Source organism: Pezoporus flaviventris, unplaced genomic scaffold, assembly GCF_033815535.1.
Source record: "Pezoporus flaviventris isolate CSIRO_AGI_PZ_B2104156 unplaced genomic scaffold, CSIRO_AGI_Pfla_v1 ptg000037l, whole genome shotgun sequence".
Lineage (NCBI taxonomy): Eukaryota > Metazoa > Chordata > Aves > Psittaciformes > Psittacidae > Pezoporus > Pezoporus flaviventris.
Window position 1 is genome coordinate 13,668,700 of NW_026892585.1, and position 24,939 is coordinate 13,693,638.

The 24,939-nt window shown below is 39.1% G+C and overlaps 1 protein-coding gene across 7 annotated transcripts in view; it reads right to left on the minus strand.

Moving 5' to 3' along the window:
* The window catches only part of BBS9 (Bardet-Biedl syndrome 9), a 261,788-nt gene that overhangs the window by 46,607 nt on the left and 190,242 nt on the right, over positions 1-24,939 (minus strand). Inside the window, exon 23 of one of the 7 annotated variants that reach the window (XM_061464766.1) lies at positions 4,870-5,296. The exons of the other annotated variants lie outside the window; for them this stretch is intronic. Within the exon in view, the coding sequence (XP_061320750.1) occupies positions 5,286-5,296 (11 nt within the window). The 3' untranslated portion in view covers positions 4,870-5,285. Of the gene's footprint in view, positions 1-4,869; positions 5,297-24,939 lie in introns of those variants that run through there. 7 annotated transcript variants of the gene reach the window in all.

Below are 24,939 nucleotides of genomic sequence, written 5' to 3' on the forward strand. Positions count from 1 at the left end.
GCACAGATACACTTACATGCACTGAAGTGCATAAACCCAGCAATGTGATCAATAGAACAAGATGGGAGCCTCTTGGCTTGTCATCACACACCCAGATTAAAAATACTGCAGTTACCATTTGAACTCTGCAACAGAGATGGCTAAGTCATCCTCCCCTGCCTGTACCTTCATAAAGACGTGATAATTCCAGCACTCAACAATGCTCCACAAAGGAAGTTCCAAAAATACCACCATGGGCTTGTACATCACTGCCTAACACAGGATGTGCTTAATGCCTGTCAATGTCTTCCATTAACACCTTCCTTTAACTGCTCAGTTTACTAGCCCATGATTCATTTCTGTCAGAAAAATACTTTGAAATTTTCTAAAATTATTCAAATTACTATTATAACTGGCACCAGCCTAAACCACATTCACTTTTTCCACAGCTAACTGCAAGCATCAGATGGGATTTAGAAGTCCTACATTTCTGGATAGAGCTATGAAAAATATAACACTTTGCTGTGACTTTAACTGGATTCCTGGTTTCATTCCGCACAAAGTTTGTGCTCTGGCTAAGACGAGCCACAGCACTTTCCTTTGCCAGGTTCCCATTCAGCATCTTCAATTCCTACGAAGTTGACAGCACTTTGATTTTCAACTTCACATCACCCCAGCAAAACATGTAGGAGGCTTGCGAATAGTTGCTGGTTATTCCCTTTCTTTCTCATGAAAATGATAATGCCACGTCACTGTGGCTGTTTTGCAGTCCTGGATGTTATCAAGAGCTTTCTGGATTTTTTCCATTGTGTTTGTTTTGCCTTATTGGAAGAGCACAAACAGAAACTCTGTCTTGAAGGTGAACAGCTCTGCTGTGAAGCCTCTGACCCCTTCCAGCAATTTCTGTAAGAAGTTAAACATTCACATTTGCTTTTTTGAAGTCATTCACTAGCCTTTCTATAAGGAAAAATAAATCTTCTTCACTAATGACCACTAATCATCATACTGGGTTGAAAAAAAAATGTCTCAAATCCATTTTTCCTTTGATTTTGTCTTTGGGGAATTGGTTCCAGTTAATACATAGCACACCCCTGCCTTGGCTAACCAGCATTGGCTGGAGGTGATTTATCCGACTGCCATTACCTAGGTAATTTGCCATGTATCATTACACTGTTGACCAGTGATTTGGGAGTCCCAGCAGTATCCCTGGGATGTAAAACTAGTGAGAACCTACTATATGAAAGCTGGAGTTATTATACTGCTCCTCTCTGAGCTATTTAAGCTACTTTTAGGAGACCCTGGAGCTTGCTCCTTGAAGTGCAGTATTTATTTTTCATGACAGTTGCAGACTTAAAAGCTCAGGGCCTGATCCAAAGACTCTTGTAGTCAATGGCAAACTTTCTCCTGATTGCCTTTGCATCGAGGCTTCACACACTATGCGCAGAAGTTACAGCCACAATAGGACCCTGTTTTAAAGACACAAATGATAGTTCATGAGGGATGAGCCTTTACACTTACCCCTATTGCTGCTAACAGCTGAGAAGAGGAAGAATAATGCTGCAGATTAGTTATATTGCCAATTCACAAGTTCATAGGAAGCAAGAAGACCCCTGATTCAAGTCCTCAATTTTACAGTTTGGAAAATGTTTGGTCTCTTGTTCATTCTCTTTCACACAGAGGATTCACTGGGGGGGACTCATTAAAATGTCCTTTCCCTTCTAACTGTTCAGGATTTTTGTGGATGGAGTAATTTCTACACAAAGTTTGCAACTATCAGTTGTTGGGAAAGTTCTTTGCATAAAGGAGGGAACAAAATCCCCAAACAAGATCATAATACAGCTAAATCACTCCTCAGTTTTACTTCAATATTAAAGCTGCTTTAGGGTTTATGACCCAGAGAAAGTTTGTCTCATTACCAAAAGGGAATGAATTTACACCTTGAAATGACTATTTAGAGTACAGACTGTCATCAGATTGACGGTGCTTCTAAGTAGCTAGAATGGAGCAATGACATATACTGAAGGCTATCTTAATCATACATAACTAATAGTTTAGAGATTAAACATATTAATATACAGATGAACCTGGTTTTAAAATACTAAATAGGAATTCTCCTTCTCTGTGTCAGAAATGGTACAAACAAATCCTTTTAAGACCAAGCATGCAAAGGTCTTTTCTTCTAATATAGAGAACACAACCTGAAAAACTAAAAGCACTTTTACAGCTAAAGACAAAAAAGAACAACAATAAAAGCTTATGAAAAGGTAACTTGCCTTCACCCCCTCCCCACCCCCCCCCCCCCAACCAGGAAAAAAACATTTAAAAACAGAATAGTGTAAAATTATTAATGAACTGAATTACGCAGATTTTGATTTTTCACATAACAGAATGAAAGCAACCTCCTAAAACATCTATAGCGCCTATTTCCAGACCACGCATCCTCCTGGCCTTCCTCTTGACTCCAAAGCTAGCTGTAGGATCTTTCAACTGCAATATCCTTGTTTCACACCTGCCTTACAACAGGGACATATGTTTAAGTTATTACATTATGCACATGTTCATATGACCTGCCAGGAGTCAAGGTTTCTGATCTGTAAAGAAAACAATGGCTTCCTATTACCAGTTAAGCAGTATATTGTGCGTATGAGTGCGCTACAGCACAACTGCTGGGAAATTATATGCACCACATATACTCCTTTGACCAGTGCCAATATTTTCCCCTGTGTCTAGCTTTTACACTCTACTTGTACAAACTCTTCTGAGGATTCCTCTACCTTATTCATGCCATAAACCAGACCTAAGCACACCTTGGCCACAGCAGCTGCCCACAACCCTTTCTGAAGAATTCCACAGAGAGGTCGGCTCTGCTTGTTAAGACATTTAAGGTGTCTGCTGTATTAAAGTCAAGCTTAAAAAAAAGTAAAATTGAATGGAGTCTAGTAAGAGAGAACAATTCCATGTAAATGAAAAACATGTGCAAATGTTCAATAGGTCAACTATGTAAAAACGTGTTATATACTGTGTTTATAGGTATTTTATTCACAGACAAGGTTGGCATTACGTTTTTATTGATATCCTGGTGAAAAGCATGTTAATCTAAGGGTTGCAACCCCCTTTTCTCTGCATTTTAATACAGACCTCAAAACGGTACAGTAACATACAATTATTTTCTAAACATATTAACTTGCACTTAATTTACATGATATTTTAACTGTAAATCACTTCTGACTTTGTATCCAGATTTATTTGCAGGTGACCCACAAATATCTGCCATTCCTATTCATATGCCGTATGAACATTTCTTCACTTCAAAGCTGAGATTACAGATCCAAAATCAGAATCCAATATTACACTGCAGGCTCATCTTCAGTTCAAAGTGACATTTTACTGCAACTGATTAGACAATCTGATCCAAATAATACAGTGTCACATTTCGTTGTGCCTGGGAACATCCCAAATTTGGCCAAAAGAAAGTAGGCTAAGTCTAAACATGAATGCCCAAAGATAAAAGCTATCACATAGCAAAGACCCTGAGGGTACAGAAAATCTATTGACAGCAAAAAAAACAACTACAGGAGGAAATTCGTGCCTGCAAATAGTATTTACTTTCAGTGAAACTAATAATATTATTGTGAATAAATATGATTTAGGCATGGTGGTATACTGAGGCCTCTATTTCTTGATTCATTGTAAGGTGGTTTTGACCATACTGCACTCAACAGACTTGCTGAGGAGCTTCAGTCACCTCATGAAATCCTATGCAACCTGGTTTTAGATCTAATTAGACTTTGGACTTTTCTAACCATGTATCTGAAAGCAATTCAAATTTACATAGTTCTGGAACTGTATCAATTCAGCACATTACGTCTATATTGGCTCCTAAAAAATCATGCCAATTCAGTACAGCGCGTAGCATCACAGAATGGTTTGGTTTGGAAGGGACCTCAATGATCATCCAGTTCCAACCCCTTGCCATGGGCAGGGACACCTTGCACTAGAGCAGGTTCCTCAAAGCCCTGTCCATAGGGACACAGTAATCAGTCAGGTACTGCTAGGTACCAGTAATGTCAGTACAACACACAGGATTCACTTATCACCTCAGCAACTGTCCTCATCCAGCTATACCACTAATGCATTTAAGGAACTAGAAGTAGTATAGGGAACACATGAGCAACTATGGCAGGAAGTTGTTAGGTGCTGGGCTCACGACTCACAAATGTGCTTTCCATTTACACCTGGTCCAGCCAGAGTCTGTAGACCAGAAAAAGCCTTTGATTAAGGCTGGGAGGTGTGACTGTAGAATACAGAAAACCATTTGTAGGTTATGTCCTTTCTCAGGCACCATTTAAGAAGCAACCATGGATACTGGACTTACTGAATTTTTATTATACTTTAAATCAATACTCATGCATGATACAAAGGGTCAAATTTAATGAGATATGCTATCTATACTCCTACCTATAATAAATGCATTTAATACATAGGTATTAATTATATTGTAGGTTATAAACCTACAATATAAACCTATGTGCAATATATATTAACTAGAGGAACAATATTGCTCAATTTTGTTTTCAATTTACTAGCTTTAGACTTGAAACAAGATTCTCATCTAAATACAAACAAATCAAATGAAAATAAAAGAATCCTTCACTCACAGAAAATACCGTACTGTGCGGTTAAAGGTCCTCTTTTGCAACTGATATGCATAAGAAGAAAATCTGAGCACCAAGTACAGATAATTTTCAAACCACTCCTTTATTTTTTCATGGATAACATAGGACATTCAATGAATGTTCGAAGAGAGAGGGATACAGAAAACTGGGGAAGCTGAAGTTAAGGCTATGTTAAGACTATTATGCCTATGCATAATTAATTCCATTTGTAACATGTTTCTATGTTCAAATAATATAATTTTCAAAGATATAAAAAGGATATTGACGTACACCCTTTCAGGAAACAGCAGAATCCTCAATAAAAAGACACAGGCTGCACAAATTAATTAGAATTAAAAGGCCAAATTTGGGGCTAAAGAGGTGCTGGAAATACTCCACTAATTTGAAGTGTGAAAAGAGAAGATGACAAACCCTCTGATTCTCACCAAATGATGTTAACTCCACCATTTCCATAAGCAGATACTTCAGGTTCTATGTCAATATTCAACTCATTTCAAATCCTTTTTTCAGTCACTGATTACTCCACTGAAAAAGATATCTACACATCTAAGCATGAACCCACATGTCCATGAGAGTATATTCAGAATTTTAAATGGCAGCATTTATGACACTGATCTGAGAACATTTATTTCAAAACGCATCTAGAAGAAAAGAAAAATTATGTGGATTAATATGTTGCCTTTTAAAACTGCTATTAAGGGTAATTATTTGCCATTATAAATTATTTTTGTAAAATCTTACCACAGGAATTACCTGTTAAAAGATATGTTTCTACTGAACATATCCAGATTTTCCATGGTAAATCCTAAAAAATCATCCCTCTGCTTCCTCCTCATACCTACTTCAAAGAGAACTTACTTATCTAGTGTGCTAATTTTTTAAACCATGGTTAACCTCTACTACAAGAACTGAATAATAAATCTGTATTCCCTGCTGCTTCTTCCATCTTTCCAGGGTTTAAAACACTGTTCCATCCCATAAACACAATAAAGTATACACACGTGTACACAGCCCTTTTCTATGTTTTTCATATCAAATCAGTAGCTGCCAAGTAAAACCAAAAAAGACCCATCCTGCACAAGCTACTGAAACTACCCTCAAGAGAGTATTAGGCATGTGATGCATCTGGAGGATGGGGAAGACAAAGGACAGAGATTTCAAGAGGAGAAAAATGACAAAAAGGAGAAGATTAATTGGATTAGGAAGGTAATCCCCATATCTCCAACACACATTTCCCACATCCATGCCCACTCTTCCATTCTAACTGGTTTTGACCTTCAAACAATCATTATCTCTATTTGATGAGACTATCTTCTAAGACACAGTTACTTTCTGCTTGGCCATGATTTCTTCCGCCTTTATAACCTGAACTTCCAAACTCCTTATCAAGACCAATTCGAGTACCACACAGGTAAAATTTAATGACATGTTATACATGAACTCAAATCTGATAATTTAGGAAATAGTTGTCACGGATGAGATGGATCAATTATAAGACAACTAAATACCTACAGTTAAGCAGCCAGAGCTGCTTAATTTCATTCTACACAAACATATGAAATGCTACATAAAAACAGATAACTATTTTAAATATTACAAAACTCCTCCTAACAGAATTCAGTTTGAACAAATACCATGCCCAAGATGAATAATCAACCTTCTACTGATACATGCTTCATTAAATGAGCACCCCAGTGTAATCTGCTACACAGAAAGGCACTTGCAAAAAAGAATTTCAATGAGCGTCACCATCCAATGAACATGAATCTGAAATTTGAAATGCAAGAGACATTTCAACAGAGGAGCAAAGACATTAAATACTGCCACTGAGGAGAGGATGATATATATAGAAGAGAAATAAAAAAAAAAAAAAAGAAGTTGGTGGAATTTTTTAGACAGAATGAAAACAATGTAAAATTGCGATAGACAATGGGAAGAGTCACATAGCTCAATCACATGGAGCAGGATTTGATACAGGGCATATTATTCAAAGCAATGTTCTGAAGACTGAAACTTCACAATCTTACTTCCTTGGGTTTGATCTGAACTAGATTTTCAAAAGCAATTAAAAGCAACTCTGCTCTTTCTGAACAAAACACCCAAACCTCATTTTACTCTTGAAAACACTCTAGTTCTTGAAACAAGCATTTAGACCATACACATTTTATTTCTTACAATTTCCATTCAACTTATTTATATGGAGAATGAGTGAACTGCAAGAATTTTTGGTAGCCTTATCAGAAGATATAAAAAAAATACAGATACTGGGAATAGGAAATCTTATAATGAAAAGCATGATACAGCTCAAAACCCTAAAACCAAACTCTGCTCCCTACCATCTGGCTTTCTTTTGCATGATTTTATGTCCATAATAATAAATAAGTCAGGTTTAGGAGTGCCAGTTTATTAAGTATTTAAAAATGGCTAAGCTACAGCAGCTGCCTGGATCTCACAGCATGTCCAAATAGACCAAATGTTCTCTGTTGGTAACAGTATATTCAAATACAAGTATTACAATTATGGATTGATACTAATAAACACAAGGTTTAATTTTAAATGGGGCTTAAAAATCCATTTCCTTCCTTTACCATTTCCTATTTATTTTTTAGCTACTGAATATTCCTGGACAGTTAGCAAAAATCTTAAACATTTCATCACTTTGCAGCACTGTTGAAGGCTTTGGATGTAACAGTACAATATTTCTGAATTAAAGTTACTTTTCTGGAATCAAGTAAGAAAATACATACCATGTCTGTATATTTTTCTTTTCAAACTTTCATTTTAGTTCATGCCTTACAGTTTCAGCTCACCAATTCCTATCATCTGCACCAAGGCTGACAGTAAAAGAACAGGCTTTTAATGTCACCATTCCTACTTCTTACTCTCTCAATTAGACTTTTTGGTCTTAGCAGCCTATGAAGATGATTGAAAAGAAAGTATTTTTCATCTGGATTTAATTTATAAAATGTGTAAACTCCATTTCCGATATGAGGCAATGTTCCCAACCAGCTAATTAGGATGTTTGACCCTTTGGGTAGTCATTTGGATTAGGGCACTAGGAATTTTATTGCTTTAAAGGAAATCTCTAGGTAGCAGAAGGACAATTGAATTGTTAATAAAACTTGCTTTAGAGAACCATTGCACATCAGGTGCAGCATGGAGAAGGAAAAGAAGTTAACTATAGAGCTGTAGAGCTATGAGTGCTCTTGGTTAAGAATCAGCAGCTGTAGACAGCTCTCACAGTCTATTTATCAGGTTGGTTAGGTCTTGTCATTTAGAGTCCATGACTGTGATTGTATTGTAAAAACTAACTTTGTTTCCAGTTGCTTGGATGTGAAGCAAGGCAGCCATGGAAAAAAAAGCTCATGGAAAAGAACAGCTGCATACGACCACCTTAATGACTGATAGAGGACGAGGCCTATTGTATACATACTACAGATATAAAAAGACATAAGAACTACATGCAAATCTCATAAAATATTCCAATGTTGTTGACTAGCCCTTCTCAAAATTAGAAACAACATCGGACAAAGGTGAGGCTAATTTTGGAGACCTAAACAACCTATGGAAAAGATGATCTCTGTCTTCTGCCCACAGGAAGACCGAACGCAACCCAGTATAACAACTTTGAGCTGTATGCTGCAATATGCATTCTAGTATTTGGCATGAAAATGTAAGTTTTATGCCAAAGATTTTTGCTGTGACATAAGGATGACAAAATACTTCAAGCCAAAAAGAAAGAAGTTTGCTTTTAAAAAAACATTTTAATCATCTGGAATTTTGGAAAAGAATTTTCCAATCCAAAACACAGCCTGCATCAAAACTAAGTTGACTAAAACAAATTTTTCTTTTTCTCCAAGAATCGTAGAATAGTTTAGGTCAGAAAAGACCTTTAAGATCATCAAGTCCAACCATTAAGCTAGGTCCACCCCTATACCAGCTCCACAAGTGCCACATCTACACATCTTTTAAATACTTCATGGAATGGTTACTCCTCCAATTCCCTGGAAAAGCCTGTTCCAATGGCTGACAACCCTTTCGGTGAAGAAATTTTTCCTAATATTCAACCTAGATCTCCATTGTTCAGAGTCCATTTCCTCAAGTCCTATTGCTCTTTATATGGGAGTAGAGACCAACACCCATCTCACTACAACCTCCTTTCAGGTAGCTGTAGAGAGCGATTAGGTCTCCCCAAACCTCCACTTTTCCAGACCAAACCATCTCCATTCCTCTCATGAGACTTGTTCTGAAGACCCTTCACCAGCTCTGTTGCCCTTCTCTGGCTCCGCTCCAGCATCTCAATGTCTCTCTTGTACTGAGGGGCCCAGAACTGAACACAGGATTCGAGGTACGGTCTCACCAGTGCTGCAGGGGAAGATCACTCTCCTAGTCTTACTGCCCACACTATTTCTGATACAGGCTAGGATGCTGTTGGCCCCCTTGGACCTCTGGGCACACTGCTGGCTCATACTCAGCCAACCACTGACCAACGCCCCAGGCCCATTTCCAATGGGCAGCTTTCCAGCCACTCTTGCCCGTAGTGTTGCATGGGGTTGTTGTGGCCCAAGTGCAGGACCCAGCACTGAATCATCTCCCCTCAGATTACGAGGGATTCATTCTGCTCCCCATCCCTGCCTTCCAGCTTGGAGAGCTGGGTACCCAGAATAAAACTGGTCTTAATACTAAAGACTGAGGCAAAGACAACACTAAGTAGCTCAGCCTTTGTCACTACTTCTGTCCAAAGATTCCTCTCCCCCTTTGAGACAAGTGTGCCCCATCCATTGCCAGCAGGCCTGCTGGTGTGTGAACTGACCCATGAGACACTACCAAAACTGCTTTTCAGATTTTGTGCTGAATTTGTTACGATTTACTACTAGAAATTCAAAAGTTAGGGGCATAAATACATAGGAAGCTATTTGCAACTAACAATGGGTACAAATGATCACTGAAACTATTCATGGATTTCACAGCATCCAAGAAAGAGATTGATCTGAACTAGTTTACCACTTTTCTATTCTGTGGAATGTTATCAAATGCAATAAATTTTAAAAATAGCCATTTGGCAAGTTTTGGTTTCCTCTGTAACAAATTTCAATAAGCCAAAGTTTTCTATAGATTCCATATATCATTTTACAAAGTCTGAGAAACAGGGATTTGTTATCCCAAACTAGGGGATTTGTTATCCCAAACTAGTAAATCTAGGATAGTCAGAATCAGACTGTATAAGAAAGAATCACCTAAGTAATAAGCAATTTCCTGAGTTAAGACACTATTTTTCAAGTTCTGAGTAGTTTTACTTGATGCTATTTCAACAAAGAAAGTTGATGGGGCTCCCTGAAGCACTTGCAGCTACTCAGCTCCCCATCAGAAATGCTCACCTTTTCCAGAGCAGCCTACAGTCTGCTTCCTTAACCTACTCCAGACAAAACAAGTGAGGTTAACCTAAAAATTTAAATGGGAGGGTTTTGCTAAGCAAGGTCATTTTGTCTGAAGCAGTTTAGACAGAATTCAGCAATTAGCTCCACTCAGGAGTCTAAATTGTTGCTAATCTCTGACAGGGTGGGGGGAAAGAGAGGGAAGAGGGAGACAATCTGTGGAAAGGTTACGGATTATTTCTTTTACTGACAAGCAAAACACAAAACACCGGATGTCTGTGACCTAAAGCATTAGACAATTGCACTTGTGAGTTTTATAATGCGTATTGCAGGGAATAGAAATCTTTGGGAATTAAAGCCTGTCTGGATTGGTTAAATCATCAGATGCAAAGTGTTAGAATTGCTGGCCTTGTTTCCCGGTTTAATCTCTTGCTGAGGGAGCCCCCAAGGCACTCTTTAATTGTGTTTATACAGCAAAGCAATGATATATCACATGTGGCAGTACAAAAATATTTTCATGCTGATTATATAGGTTTGTGTAGCTCTGATTAAGGTACTTCTGTTTTAACTTTACAGCTGGATTTTCACATTTACATGTGAACTTCTAACTGAACACTTGCAGGATTTGCACTCACCTAATTAAAGAATATTAGCAAAAAATTACATCTGGTTTGGTTTCATTCTAATTGCATTTCTTTTACATGATTATATTTAAATAGAATTCCATTCAGATGTTTACTTGTATTTATTGCACGTACTTTCACAAACAAAAGCAAGCCTGTTTCCTTGGTGATCACCTATGCAAGCGGCAGACTACCTAAGATTAACTGTAAACCCAAGACCTAATTCTACATCTCTCTTAAGAAAAGCAGCTTGCAATCGTTTTGTATTTTACTCAGCTGTTGCTGCAACACTGCACACTGTCCAAGCACAAATAGTATCAGATACAGTCTTTAATCATAGCAGATTCAATTCTCAAGAGTAGTTAGAGTCACATGTAAACTACCACATGAAAAAAAACCAAACTTTTCTTTTGTAAAGTCTGGCAGATGTCAACCAAACTGCAGCTCCCACAACATAACTAGTCTGAAGAAAGAAAATTTGTCGGGTTTAACTGCTATAAACAGTCTCCATACACAGCAATGCAAGCAGGGAAAAGACAGCTCAAACCTCAAAAGCGAAGACAATCCCTCATTCCTAAAAAAAATCTCAGGTCTTGTTTGAAATTGCAGCTAACAGAGTTCTGTAAAATCTTGTTTATATATATTTTACACAAAAATATATCCACTCTTATATAGGAACTGCATGTATAAATGTTTACAGGTACCCTAATGCTATGTACTACAGAAGTAAACTGCAACTTCAGTTCAGCAGTGTTAAGGATTTGCTTAATCTATTCTGAATGTGGGTTATAATGATCATCACACTAGATTTTTTATATTGTTTAGTATGTGTAACAGCTTTGCTGAATGGAAGTATTTTCTTAAGATACACCTGGGTAGCAGACAAGTATGTAGCAAGTGATTCAGGCACAGAATCACTCAAGTGCTTTGGGTTGGAAGGGACCTTAAAGTTCATCTAGTTCCAACCCACTGTCATGGGCAGGGACACCCTCCGCTAGACACGTTCCTGTATGTCAGGTCTCAAGTAAGATACAGATTTTTTTTTTTCCACTTTTAAAATATGTTAAGTAAAATTAATGATCCACAAACAAGCCAACATGAAACTTTTCTGTTCAAATGATCCCACACAGCCTGTGCAGAGACCTCCAAAACCTGACATCAGTTTTATGCACGACACACGCTAGACACAAAAGTAGAAAGTCAACAGTTAATCCAAATCGGTTTGCACTGGTTTCTGCCACTGCCAATACACATTTGAAATCAGATGTGTCTGTCTGCATGTATACCCGGTGCCTAACAGGACATATCATAGTCTTTGCACACTATTTTCAAAAGCAGTTTAATAAAGGTAAATAAGCCAGCGACTCTTTTAAAAAAAGAAACAGCACTCAGTGCTCAAATTCCATTACATTTCAAAGGAACTCAAGAGCTCAACTCCCTTAAGGTCTTTAATGTATGTTAGCTACATACCATTTATCAAAACAGGAACTATTTGATCCCCACTTGTGTAAAAAAAAGATGGGCACCAAGAGGCAGCTTCAGCATCTTAAAGTCAGTGATTTACATATATCAATTTAACCTTATATATGGTGCCTCCACAGTCATTACCTAATAACTACTTTATTGCTTCCTGACAGGGGCCTCCTTCACTGCACCGCAGCCATTAAATAATACACTCAGGTTCCAACATCTCTTCCACATCACAGGTCTATCACTGCATCACTCATCAAGCAGTGGTAAGAGTTCAGAAAAAAGCTGATGACTAGACCAGGTATGATTTACCTTTTCAAAAGAACTCAGGCAAATTTTCACACAGCACCGCTAACTCAACTGGATGCACCCAAACCACCTCTTAGAAACTGACTTCATAAAAAATTTCCTTAACACCACACACTGCCTTTGAGGAGGTATTTGAAAAGTAGATGCTCAGATGTTTTTCAAGATACCTTCCTGAAGTCACGGATGGCTCTTCAATGCCATCTAGGCAATTTTTCATTCTTCAACTTGGCAATTCTTCTTACACTCTGTAGTAAAGGCAACTGTCCTTCTTATCACTCAGTGACAGCATGTAATATTTAACACAAAAGGGAAAAATACAAACATACAAGGCAACTACTCCCTCAGTATAGATCAGCAAGAACAAAACTAACAGCAGAACATAGAGGCTGACCTCATGTTGTTTTGTAACATAAGCACTTTCCACCCAAAGGGCAAAAGTCAAGGAGGGTTTGATTGTGGAGTCAAAATAGTCTTACCATTCTGTTATTTTAACCTCCCTTTCTTCCTCCTGATTATTCCACTCAACATAACCTACAGCCTTTAGTGATAAACCTGCTGGCACACAATTTATAGAGAAACAACACTTGACTCTCTCTCAGCTACTTATCTTTTTAAGCAGTCAAAAGAAAAACCCCTACTATATATAGTGACTCCTTGGTGTCTAGCCTTCCCCACCACCCTTGTGTTTTTGTATGTGCATTGGACACAAAGGTTTTAAGCAGCAGACAGACAGCAGCAGACAGTTCACTTTCGCAAGAGGACATAACTTTTTTCTTCACAAAGCTGAAGGCAGCTGGTAATGCGTGGTTGATCACGAAAAGTAACCATGAAGGGATGGTAAGATCATGTATCATTGCCTGTACTGAAGAACCCAAGGCCCTTAAGTTTATGCCACTACTTGAGAATTGGTATGTACTTGCATGGGGTTCAAACAAAACATAGCTTATTCCTTTGTGAGAATAAATTAGGTCAATAACATTTTCATAACTAAGTAAGCAGCAAAGGGGAAGCAAAAAATTACTAGGCAACAAAATGACTTTTCTATTGTTATCAACCTGAGATTAATAACATAACTGATGCATGGAGAAAATCAAAACAGTAAGAGGATGTTAAAGGGAAAAAATAGTTATACATCGTCAAAATATCTAAGAACGAAAAATATCAACAAAAAAGCATAAAGAATAATATCAGCCAATTCCAACTGTGGGTTCTGCATGCTTACACACAGATTACATACGAACCCAAAGGAACCTAACCTGAATTTCGTGTAACATGTTGAGTTTGCAGAACTGAAATTTATTAAATCATTCCTTTGCTTTTTATTCTAATAGGAAAATGTATCATATTTTATTTAGAAACCTTCATTAGAATACTCTTAGAAGCTACAAATGATATTACTATTTTATTCTACAGTAAAAAAAAAAAAGTCTTGAAGAAAATACTTTTTTTCTTAATTTAAACAAGCTTTTAATCAGTAACTCCCCCATGGTTTCAAAACCCAACTTGTTCACAATCTATGGACTACATATGGTGACTACTGAAGCTGACCATTAAAAAATAAATAAATCAAATTAAGTGTACTTGAGAAAGATGTTGGCCTTCTGAGACCATGCCAAGTGCAAGGTCCTACACCTGGGTCAGAGCAATCCCAGGCTCAGCTACAGGTTGGGCAAAGAAGAGATTCAGAGCAGCCCTGCAGAGAAGGACTTGGGGCTGTTGGTTGATGAGAAAATGAACACGGGCAGGCAGTGTGAGCTCGCAGCCCAGAAAGCCAACCGTATCCTGGGCTGCATCAAAAGGAGCGTGACCAGCAGGTCAAAGGAGGTGATCCTGCCCCTCTGCTCTGCTCTTCTGAGACCTCACCTGCAGTATTGTGTGCAGTTCTGGTGTCCTCAACATAAAAAGGACATGGAACTGTTGGAACAAGTCCAGAGGAGAGCCACGAGGATGATCAGGGGCCTGGAGCACCTCCTGTATGAAGACAGGCTGAGAAAGTTGGGGCTGTTCAGCCTGGAGAAGAGAAAGCTGTGTGGAGACCTCATAGCAGCCTTCCAGTATCTGAAGGGGGCCTATAGGGATGCTGGGGAGGGACTTTCCATTAGGGGCTGTAGTGACAGGACAAGGGGTAATGGGTTCAAACTTAAACAGGGGAAGTTTAGATTGGATGTAAGGAGGAAGTTCTTTACTGTAAGGGTGGTGAGGCACTGGAATGGGTTGCCCAAGGGAGTTGTGAATGCTCCATCCCTGGCGGTGTTCAAGGCCAGGTTGGACAGAGCCTTGGGTGAGATGGTAGTGTGAGATGTCCCTGCCCATGGCAGGGGGTTGGAACTAGCTAATCTTAAGGTCCTTTCCAACCCTAACTATTCTATGATTGTATGATTCTGAGAGAACAGAACTGCAAAGGTTTCTGCAATACAGATCTTCTATCTGCTTTTCATAGCTTTCTAACACAGATTAAAGGACAATATGGAATAAGGATAATGCTGTCCTGAAAACAACTGTACAAGAAAATGCACCTACAGGCAGTGGCAATAACTTGACTTGGCTCTTACATCAATAAGAATGAGTATTCTTGTGTGTTGGCCATATGCAGGTTGCGTAAGAGTGTTGGAACTATGAAGAAATAGCCAAGGGACTCATTTATATCTGTTTTTGCAGATGAGACAATTTAATATGAGGATCCATGGGGTGTATGGCTGTAAATCTTTGACTGAAAATTACACATGGAGACAGAAAGCAATGGTATTACTGCAATAGTTTGAGCCTAACAATGAACATCTCAGAGCCCCTACAGCATCAAGTACAGGGTGCCAAAGACATAAATCACTAGCCTGAATGAAAATGAAAATGTTTTATTTGTGTAAAAACATGAGAAAGGGTGACTTAATAAGAGAACAAAACCCTCACTATATCCACTTGATTTATAAGGGGTTTTATCTATGAGATGACAGTACTTTGCATTACATTTCTCTGCAATAAAGGCATGAGTTCTCCTTCACTACCACAGTGAGCACAATAATACATCAAAGGTTTTAGGAAAGATATATTTGATGATATCCCTTAGTCCATAAAGTAAAACAACACTTATTGTCATTTCATTAATCCCAACCATCCAGAAGTATCTCAAAAAGCAGTGAGCAGGCAACCTCACTACTATATTAACACAGCTTTACCAGAAAGACACTGCCATGAGTCTCCTTGTGCTAAACCAAAATCATTTTCTGATGTTATGTAGAATATTTTACAGAGTTTACAGCACTAATTAATAAACTATGAATTAATACATTCATAGAAGATGACCATGGCTTTACAGAATGAAAAACTAAGTACCTTTGTTCAATTCAGGTTCAGAGGTCTTTAAAACTCTTCATGCCTGTGGTCTATGTCTTCCTGTGGTGGGAGAACGTGCAAGTACTCTCAAGCACAGGATGTCTTCAAGACCCAGAACTTAATATTCCTATTTCTCTAAGTCATGCTATCCACATACCTTGCCTGCCCAGCAGCAATAAGGTCTAACTTCTTCCAGCTCTCCTTCCTTAGCCAGCACCTGACCATCTTAGCCAGCACCATCTCATGACCACATTTTAAGGGCAGGTGAGATTAGATAAACCCATAAGCCAGGCAGCATGCCTAGTTTGCCATGTTGCAGGTGAGTGAGTCTAGGTGCAGACAGAGCTTCTGCATTATCACTCTCCAGTGGAGAAAACAGAATTCTCAAGTCCCTAATGCGTGAGGCTTAAAGACAAGGGTCAAACATCTACCTTAGGCATTATACCACTATAACAAAGAGCCTCAGCTCCACCTATGTTCCTGCATCACAGTCTGTGGCATAAACCTTCAGAAACATCTGAACATAATACACAAGGTGGAGATGCGTTGGGTGGAATTTAGGTTACCTATATTTGGTGTTGTCTTCCAAAAAAGACTTCAGTAATTAAGCCTCTATTGAAGGGATGGAGTCAAGTTTCTCCACAGTGTGATCAAGAGAAGTGTACATAATAAACAGAAGCTTATAATAACAGCTAGTCCTATTACCTACTATTATTGTGGCAGCATATATAACTGAGCAAGGCACATGTGTGCAGCTACCTTCTCCAATGCCAGCCTGGAAGACACATCACTTGGAGAAGCAGGAGACAGGAATCAATTCCTTATCGAAAACACACTATGCTCCTCTCAGAATACCAAACTGCCAGGCTGCTGGCAATTTTCATCTCCGAACCTCGCCCTCCGGGTCACGATAGGCATTTTACAGCTTCCAAAGCAGTATCTTGTCAGAAGTATTAAAAGAACACAGCTTTTACTGCTCCCCCCACCATGAAGGGGTGATTCAGCTGCAGAACAGTACGGCTTAGAGCATGCTGAAAACACTGCTTTGCATGCATATTGTCTCCTTGTACTCCATTCTCTTCTCTATTTCCACTTCCTCCTGTTTTGTCCACTAACTGACCACTCGGGCACAGGCTCACCTTTTACATAGCACCTACTACAGCAGGGTCACACAGCCTGTGAAATGAATAGTGTGCACTACCACACTATAAACAACCACCACCAACCGGCCTGTCAGAGCAAATTAACTAAGTATACTTTGGTGCTGCATGACTCCCTACTGCTTCTTAAGCAGTTTCTCTTACTGATTTATGAAATCCAGGTTCCTGCAATGAACTGCATGGCTTAGTGCAAAATACTGAAATTCTGCTTGACTTAGGCAAAACACTGTGTGGGCAGATCCTTCAACAGAACAACTTATACCACCATCTGCCCTTTCATCCGCATCAACCTTTTATGGATCAGCTCTCCTCATAACCACTCCAGTTGCGAGGTTATCACTCAATCCGCACCCATACCTGAACACTCAGTCCTGTGGCAAGAAGTATCTATTAGGGTTGGATGCAGGTACTCTTAGTAGACTTCTCTATTGTATCCTGACACTGTACATACCTGTAGGTGGGCCTACCTGGATGGGAGGGTAAAGCCGGGAAAGGGCAGGTTACAACCTCTTCTCCACTCCTCTATCCTTACATTTCAACCATTAATGGATGGACTATACAGGACCTCACTGGCATTTAAAAGATTCTTCCCAGCAGTAGCTGGTTGCTACAGCTTGGTCTAGACACGAAGAATTTAATGAGTTTCCTTGTAACCCCCATTGGAAATGGCCAACTGTGAAAACTGCTAGAATTTCCTGATAACCACAGCATCCTACCCTCTACTGTAGAATAAACAACATTGACAGCACTAGAGCTCCAGAAGTGCATTTACCAGACTGCTGCAGCAACAGGGAACTTCCACCTGCTTTTCACTTTTCCTCATCATTAGTACTGATACGTGTACCATGAGCCATTCCTGCCACACTCTTACACATTCCCACAGTTACACAAGGAAGTACATACAGAAGAACAGAGAATATACAGCAAAGAAGGATTATTTCAAAAGCTTAACCTTACAGCCATTCTTACTGTTTCTTTCATTACACATCCTTGTGACAAATACTATAATCAGTACCCTCTTCAGCCTGTTTTTATCGAGTAATTACACTAAAGATTTAATGTGCTGTATAAATTCAGACATGGGGAAAAATAATACTTATATATCTCTTTAAACTCACCTTTACCTCAAACTACAGGCAGCTATAAAACCAGCTTTATAACTTTTCTTCTTAAATCAGCACAGACTCTGGGTTGTACTGCCATAAAGACCAAGAGATACGTGATAATCTCAAACACACACTTCATACCTGTACACTTTCGGCAATAACAACAATAACAGCAATAACAATAATAATGATAATACCACCTAGATTTTAAAAATCAGAGCCAAGAAATGTATTCTGCATTATTTTTAGCTATATCTCCACCACTACCTTTATGGAAGTCTAAAAGGAAATCTTTAAATATGTGGTGCACAGTAATTTTTAAGTGAGGAACAAGATGTCGGGCCATGAACTCAAAAAAAACCAAATCCGGCCGCTTATCTAACAATAGGCTTACACTTCTTAAGAAGCAAACCCCACAAATCTCAGGAGGGTTTGACCTCCCCATACAATTCCTATCCAATATATTCAGAATTTGTCAAAACCATACTTCAGGACTCCAGGAAGTTCCTGCATATCCATTCATCAAGCTTGATTACCCTGCAAAACAAATGGTGGGGGAGTGGCAGCTACCAGACAAGTTCAAAGGTAGATCACAAAGCGACAAGGCTCCACACGAAGGAAGATCAGCTGGCTTCAGCTGCTTGCTGCATCATCAAGCAATATGGGCACGCCCCTTATTCACCAGGACTATATCCAGTACCCCATCATTTTCTTCCTAACTCAAGAGCCAAGTCAAAGTTCCAAGCAGCACAGTGAACATCAAATGGACAGTAGCATCAAATGGACACAAATGCTCACAAACATCACCAGACGCTTCTAGAGGATGAGGGTTGCAGGCCACCAACCTGAAAAGGGGGCCAAACACAGAGATGAACAGAGTTGGAACGTGCATGTGAAGTATCTTGGTATGGCCTTGTTGGGAAAGACACAATAAAATATGGAAATTTAATGGCTAACAGAGGCCAAGAGTAAGAGAGAACATACATGTTCAAACCAAGATCACACTTCTGATTGCTTTTAGTCAGCCTAAACCAGGCAGCTCATTTTGAATCACATTACACTACCGTGGCACTTCTATGAAGTCCTAATCCAGACAAACAGTGCCAGACACACCGAGTGACTCGTGCCTTCTGTGAGGCCGATAAAACATGCTACAGATCCTAGACCTGGCCTGGATGGAGAAGTTTTATTTGAGCGCCCGAGCCAGTGAAGGTGGCAGGCAGCGAGTGTGCGCTGATGCGTGTGCCACGGGGAGAAGTTGAGTCACTGCTCGCTGTGCCAGCTGGACCCAAACACAAGTTTAATAACTTGGTTCACTGCAGTGATCATGCCTGGTTGCTGCTGCTGGCACAAAATGCTTTTATCTCTAAATGTCACAGGCAGGTTACTGTGGCCTGGTTTTCTTTTCCAGGAGATGAATAGAAATGTGGAAATTCCAAGCTATAAAACCCCAGAATGAAAGAGAACAGGAAAAAAAACTAATCTACTTTTGACGTTGTTTGTTGTCGGCATAAACTGGCTCCATGATTCTAGCTCCACATTAGGAAAGGAAAGCAACAAAAATAAGCCTGTCCTCTGCGGTCAAGTTGTAACTGCTGAAATCTTGGAATTATTTTCGTGCAAGTTTGTTCTGCAAAAGGTTTTCTTGGAATGGGTCAGGGAAATATCAGGCAAAGAAGTAACTTCTTGTCAGACAACCTGAAGAAACACGTCCGGACAAGCGAGATGTAACCAACCCACTGCTTGCCAGGAAAGTTGCACGTAAATGCCACTGAATATCCTCAAGAAATGCACAATCTGTACTGCCTTCTTGTTTGATAAATTCCTTCTCCGGCTGAGGTTGGTCTGGTTTGAACTATATCACACTGCAGGAAAAGAACTGATCTCTAGGTGGGTATAAACACTAGTCAGACCTTGTTCAGAGCTTTCTAACCAGATGTCAATGTGATACTGGTAAACAATCATCTTTGCACATCACAAATAGGAACAGCAAGGTCAGCAGTAAGATTTTCAGGGAGAACCTTTGAATCTTAGCGCCGTAGTTGACCATAAAATACACTTAGACTTCACTGCTCCAAAAGCTTCCAAAAAGCAAGTTAAAGTCATCCCAAAAAGTTTGTCACCCCCAAAAGCTGGCACCCAGTAGCAGAGAGACTTGTACAAAGCTCTGGCTTATCTGGTTTGCTGTGTCACAGAAAAGGCCAATGATAAAATGATGGTGAAGGATTATTTTTCATTCCTCAGTCATCAGGTTGCACATGTCTGCTGACCATTGAACTTATTTTATTTGCAAGGGCAGCAGGGAACAATAACAGTTCTCCAGCAGAACGGGAAATAGAAAAGTTACAGAATCACACATAACCCTCCCCAACATCCTTTTAATGATCAAAGGAAAAAAGATAACCATATTTCCATTGTGGATAATGTAATCTGAGATTCAGGTCACCTTCTTGACTGCTTGCTGGAAGAATTAATTTAAGGAGCAAGTCCCAGTTTCCCACTTCAAACATTCATGCCATATTCAAAGATAATTTATCCTTTATTTACCCTCTTTCAACAAAGAAACAGTATAGATACAAAACAGGCTTTTAGAAATGTGAAGATTGTAAATTTGATCATATTTAAAAGGAAGAGAATGTTTGTGTATTTTTATACTTTTCAGGCATCTAAATAGGGAAAATAGCTCGCTTTGCTCCTGTTCATTCCAGATACAAGTCAGATGCGTCTCTCAACTAATTTGCTGCTGAGGCAAATGGCCTCACTAAGGATTGCCAAGCCTTCACAAGGCTGTTTCTAAGCTTTGAATATTGCCAAGAGAGTAAAACTGCATCCATATATGCCAGGGAGACACTGAGGAACTTCTGCATTACAATACTGAAGTTCTGTCTGGAGCTGAGATTCAGTCAGGTCTGGTTTCTTTGTGATAAAAGCTATTTCCTTAGAAATATAACAGAAGTGCAACTTTACATGGACAACCAACAAGTGTAACAAGATAAACGGTTAGGGCCATTCACAGTGTCACTGCCAGACCAGACAGGCATACAAAATACTATGCTGTGTCTCACAAGGCTCATTACATAAAGCCATACAGAAAACGAAACAGGACTGAGTCAGCATTTTCTGCCAGGAAAAACATTATACAGCTTACCAGCTACTGAGGACAGGAAACTGTGAATTCAAAGAAAAAGTAAAAATGGTGTGATTCAGGATCTAAATCCCTCCTCAAAGAGAACTGGAGTGGGATGGAGTCAAGCGGTTCAGCCAGCCCACAGCAGGACGCATTAGCAGGATTACCAGAGAAGTCTTATGCTAGTTCTATACCTCAGAGTGGCAAATCATAGGATCATGGAATAGTTGGGGTTGGAAGGGACCTTAAAGCTCATCCAGTTCCAACTGTCTGCCATGGGCAGGGACACCTTCCACTAGAGAAGCTTGCTCTAAGCCACATCCAACCTGGCCTTGAACACCGCTGGGGATGAGGCAGCCACAGCTTCTCTGGGCAACCTCTGCCAGTGTCTCACAATATAAGCAGGTCTATGTACCTGCCTCGGTGCCTCCTTGGACAGTGCATCAAACCTTTCAGTGACCTTCTAATTTCACTTTCATAAATTCATTTGCATATCAAAACTTTAGGCTGTGATTTCTTCTGTAGTATTATGATAATCCACGTTAAATCAATTATGTTACTTTATACAAATGGTTTAGTCTGTATAGAGGGCAGTAAATTTTCACCTCATCAGACAGTGTGGGGACTTGGGTGCTGCATTTTAAACAAAGAGGCCAATTGTAATCAGAGCTTGGACACAGACAGACAAATTTTGGCTTGAACCAGACATGATGAACAGAAACATGATGAAAAACCCAAGTCCAACATTCTTTCTAATTATTTGCAAAATAAAGTGCACTAACATAATTACTCTTGTAGAAGCAATTAATTTTTTCCCACTCTACAAATGATGCGAGGTCTAACCTTCATATTAGCTCCAAAATAAACATACCTCTAACCAAATTCCTTTGGATTTCCCTGAATAGCAAACACTGGTCCAATGGCAGAACTGAAGTTGCTCTGATTAGATAGTGGTAGCCTGATACCGAGTTCACTTTTTTAGAGACTATGAAAAGCAGTGTACCATGTGTCTGGAAATACAGCAGTGGATTGTATCTCTTCATCTCTAAGTGACAATCCAAAGCAGCATATGGATGTCATGCATAATATAAATAGAAATTGTAGCTCTTATTTACCTCAGAAAAAAAAAAAAAGGGCAGATACATAGGTCATTAACTGTCTTCTCTTGGTATTTAAATAACAAAAATAAATAATCTGTTATATAGTCCAATGCAGAAGGTGTTTTACTCAATAGTAGGGAATAATACCCATAGTAGTAGAGCAGAAATAGCTGATGAAGCACCAAAAGCAGAGTTAGGCTTTGAAGATTCATGAAAACTGGAGGCTGGGAATCTAAAATGTTAGAGCTAATTGCAAAGATTTTTAAACCAGGCTCTTGTCCCTTTTTTTTACACAAGGCCAAAGAGGTCACATAGGGCACTATCACATCCTTTCATTCTGAAATATTATTAATCACTCAGGATCCTTCTCTTCCTTTGAACTTGAAGTCAGAGACATCAGTCAAATGCAACATTAGTTAAAACTCAGCTTTTCACAGTCAGGGCAGTGATTCAGGTCACACCTGAATTTTCTCCAACACATCCCTAGAACAGAATTTGACTGCCCTTGAGTGTAACACACACAAGAAAAATATCATGGTGTAACAAGCAAAGTGTGAGAATCAAGTTAGGGAAATTCTCTATTTTAGTTCCTGAGTCCTCTTCAAACTTACTCAGTTCATGTAATGTGACTGCTTTGGTTTCCTCCTGTGTAGATACAGTTAATTATCACTACCTGCCTCACAGTGTTGCTCTGCTGACCACTGAATTGACAACATGCTCATGCTCAGATCTGCAGAATGATCCGCAGAAGTCCCTTGCAAATAGGTGCAACTATTCCCTTCCAAGTCCCTTGTTCTCCTAATTTACACAGCTGCCTATTACAAAACTGCTGAATTTTGGTAAAGCCATTCTGCATCTAGGAGGTAGCATCGTTCCTGGGAGAGAAGTAAGGCAGAGAAACAAGCAACTACCTATCACAGAAAATAAATCGGAGCTAGGATTCACCAAATGTTTTCCTTAATAAATCTGTGCATCTTTTCTGTAGCACAAATAAAGACTACAGTTTAAAAAAGGCAGAAAATACATCAAATACTCTTCCAAAAAAAATAGTATTAATAGAATATAACCTGGTTTGGATAATTACACAAAGATTGGCACTTGGCAGAGGTCCTTAAACAATGACAGTTAAACTTTTAGGGCCTATTTTTTTTCCCTTCCCCTCCCAAATTTCAGTGGTGGCCCCAATTCTGGGGTGATCAATGTGTGCAACTGGAAGTATTTTTCATCCAAGAATTCAGAAATGAATGGCTGCATGCCCTTCCACCATTCAAAGGACTCTAAAGGATACAGGAAACATGCGACTGCCAGTTCAGTGACTTCTGCAACTATCACTCTATGGAAAGCAGTTGTGGGAGGCTCAGCTTTAGACTTTCTTCTGCATAACCAATAACCTTTCCTTCATTCATCTCTCAAGCCTTTTTTCTACCAGGAGGCTCAGCATTCAAGCAATACCACCTGAGCAGATGAAAGGACTAAAAAAGACAGCAAAAATGGGGGAAACATGAATGGGATTCAGATGCCTTGCGTAGCTTTCAAGATCACAGGAAGCCACAACATGAAACTCTTTTTTTAACAAAAATGCAACTTTGAACACTTCTTCACTGCTTTAAATGTACTTTCTATCTACCACAGAGGCAATTTCTCAAACCTGATAAAATATTGATATTTCAATTAAAAACCTTAGTAGTAATTAAGGATTTAAAGAGTTAGTATGGAATCTTTACCCTCAACTGATGATACTATATCGACATGACATACTGTATAGTGTGCAAAATGCAGAACAGCAACATAAAAAATACAATAAAGGCTACTTTATTATTTATCTCCTGCTGATTAATTCTGACAATTAGCACCATTTTCATCCCTGTGGGCCTAATACTTTCAGAGTATTAAATTGAACAACAAGTTCTATGACACTTTTTTGTTCATTAGAATATAATGACCCATGGATTTCATTATGGAAGAGGAATGTCATCAAAAGTTATCAAGACTTGACTAAGGCTTCTTGATCACAAACACAGCCCTCTGACCTTTCTTTTTCCTGTACTTGCAAGAAAGTTATCCCATCCAAAACATTTCTTGCAAGTGCTCACATTTCCTAAGGACTATGGAAGTGTTTGTTTTGCCAACTGTAAAGGCAGCAAGCGCAGTGTTGATATACCTACTTGAAATTCCCATGCAATCGCATCGCATACAAACAGTAGAAAGTTAGTAAATGATTTCTCTGCCCACCAGCAAAGTTTTTCCCTGCATATCATCAGATAAACCTGCTTAGACATATATTTCTGTAAATTTATGTAGTAAATTACCTTACTTCCAGTATCCCCATCCTAGCAGCTGAATCAATATGCAGAGATGTTGCCATTCTCTTTAGTGACATGATATTCCAGATGATTAATTTCCACTATAGCTTCATTTTCAGTAGTGATGCTTACGCTAGTAATCACTGTTAATGTTATATTTGATACATTTAGCACAACATTTTGCTAAATCACTAAGACAATGAGCAAATACTAAGAAAAGAATGAACAGTTAGAAAATGAAAACAAACCAAACCATGGTCCAGTGAACTCTGGCTCTGCTTTAAACACATTAGCAAATATGTACCTCAGCTCCTCATTTCTCCCACATTTCATACAGGACTATTAACCCCTTCCCTTTGGTTGGGAGTGGGAGCTCAGTGC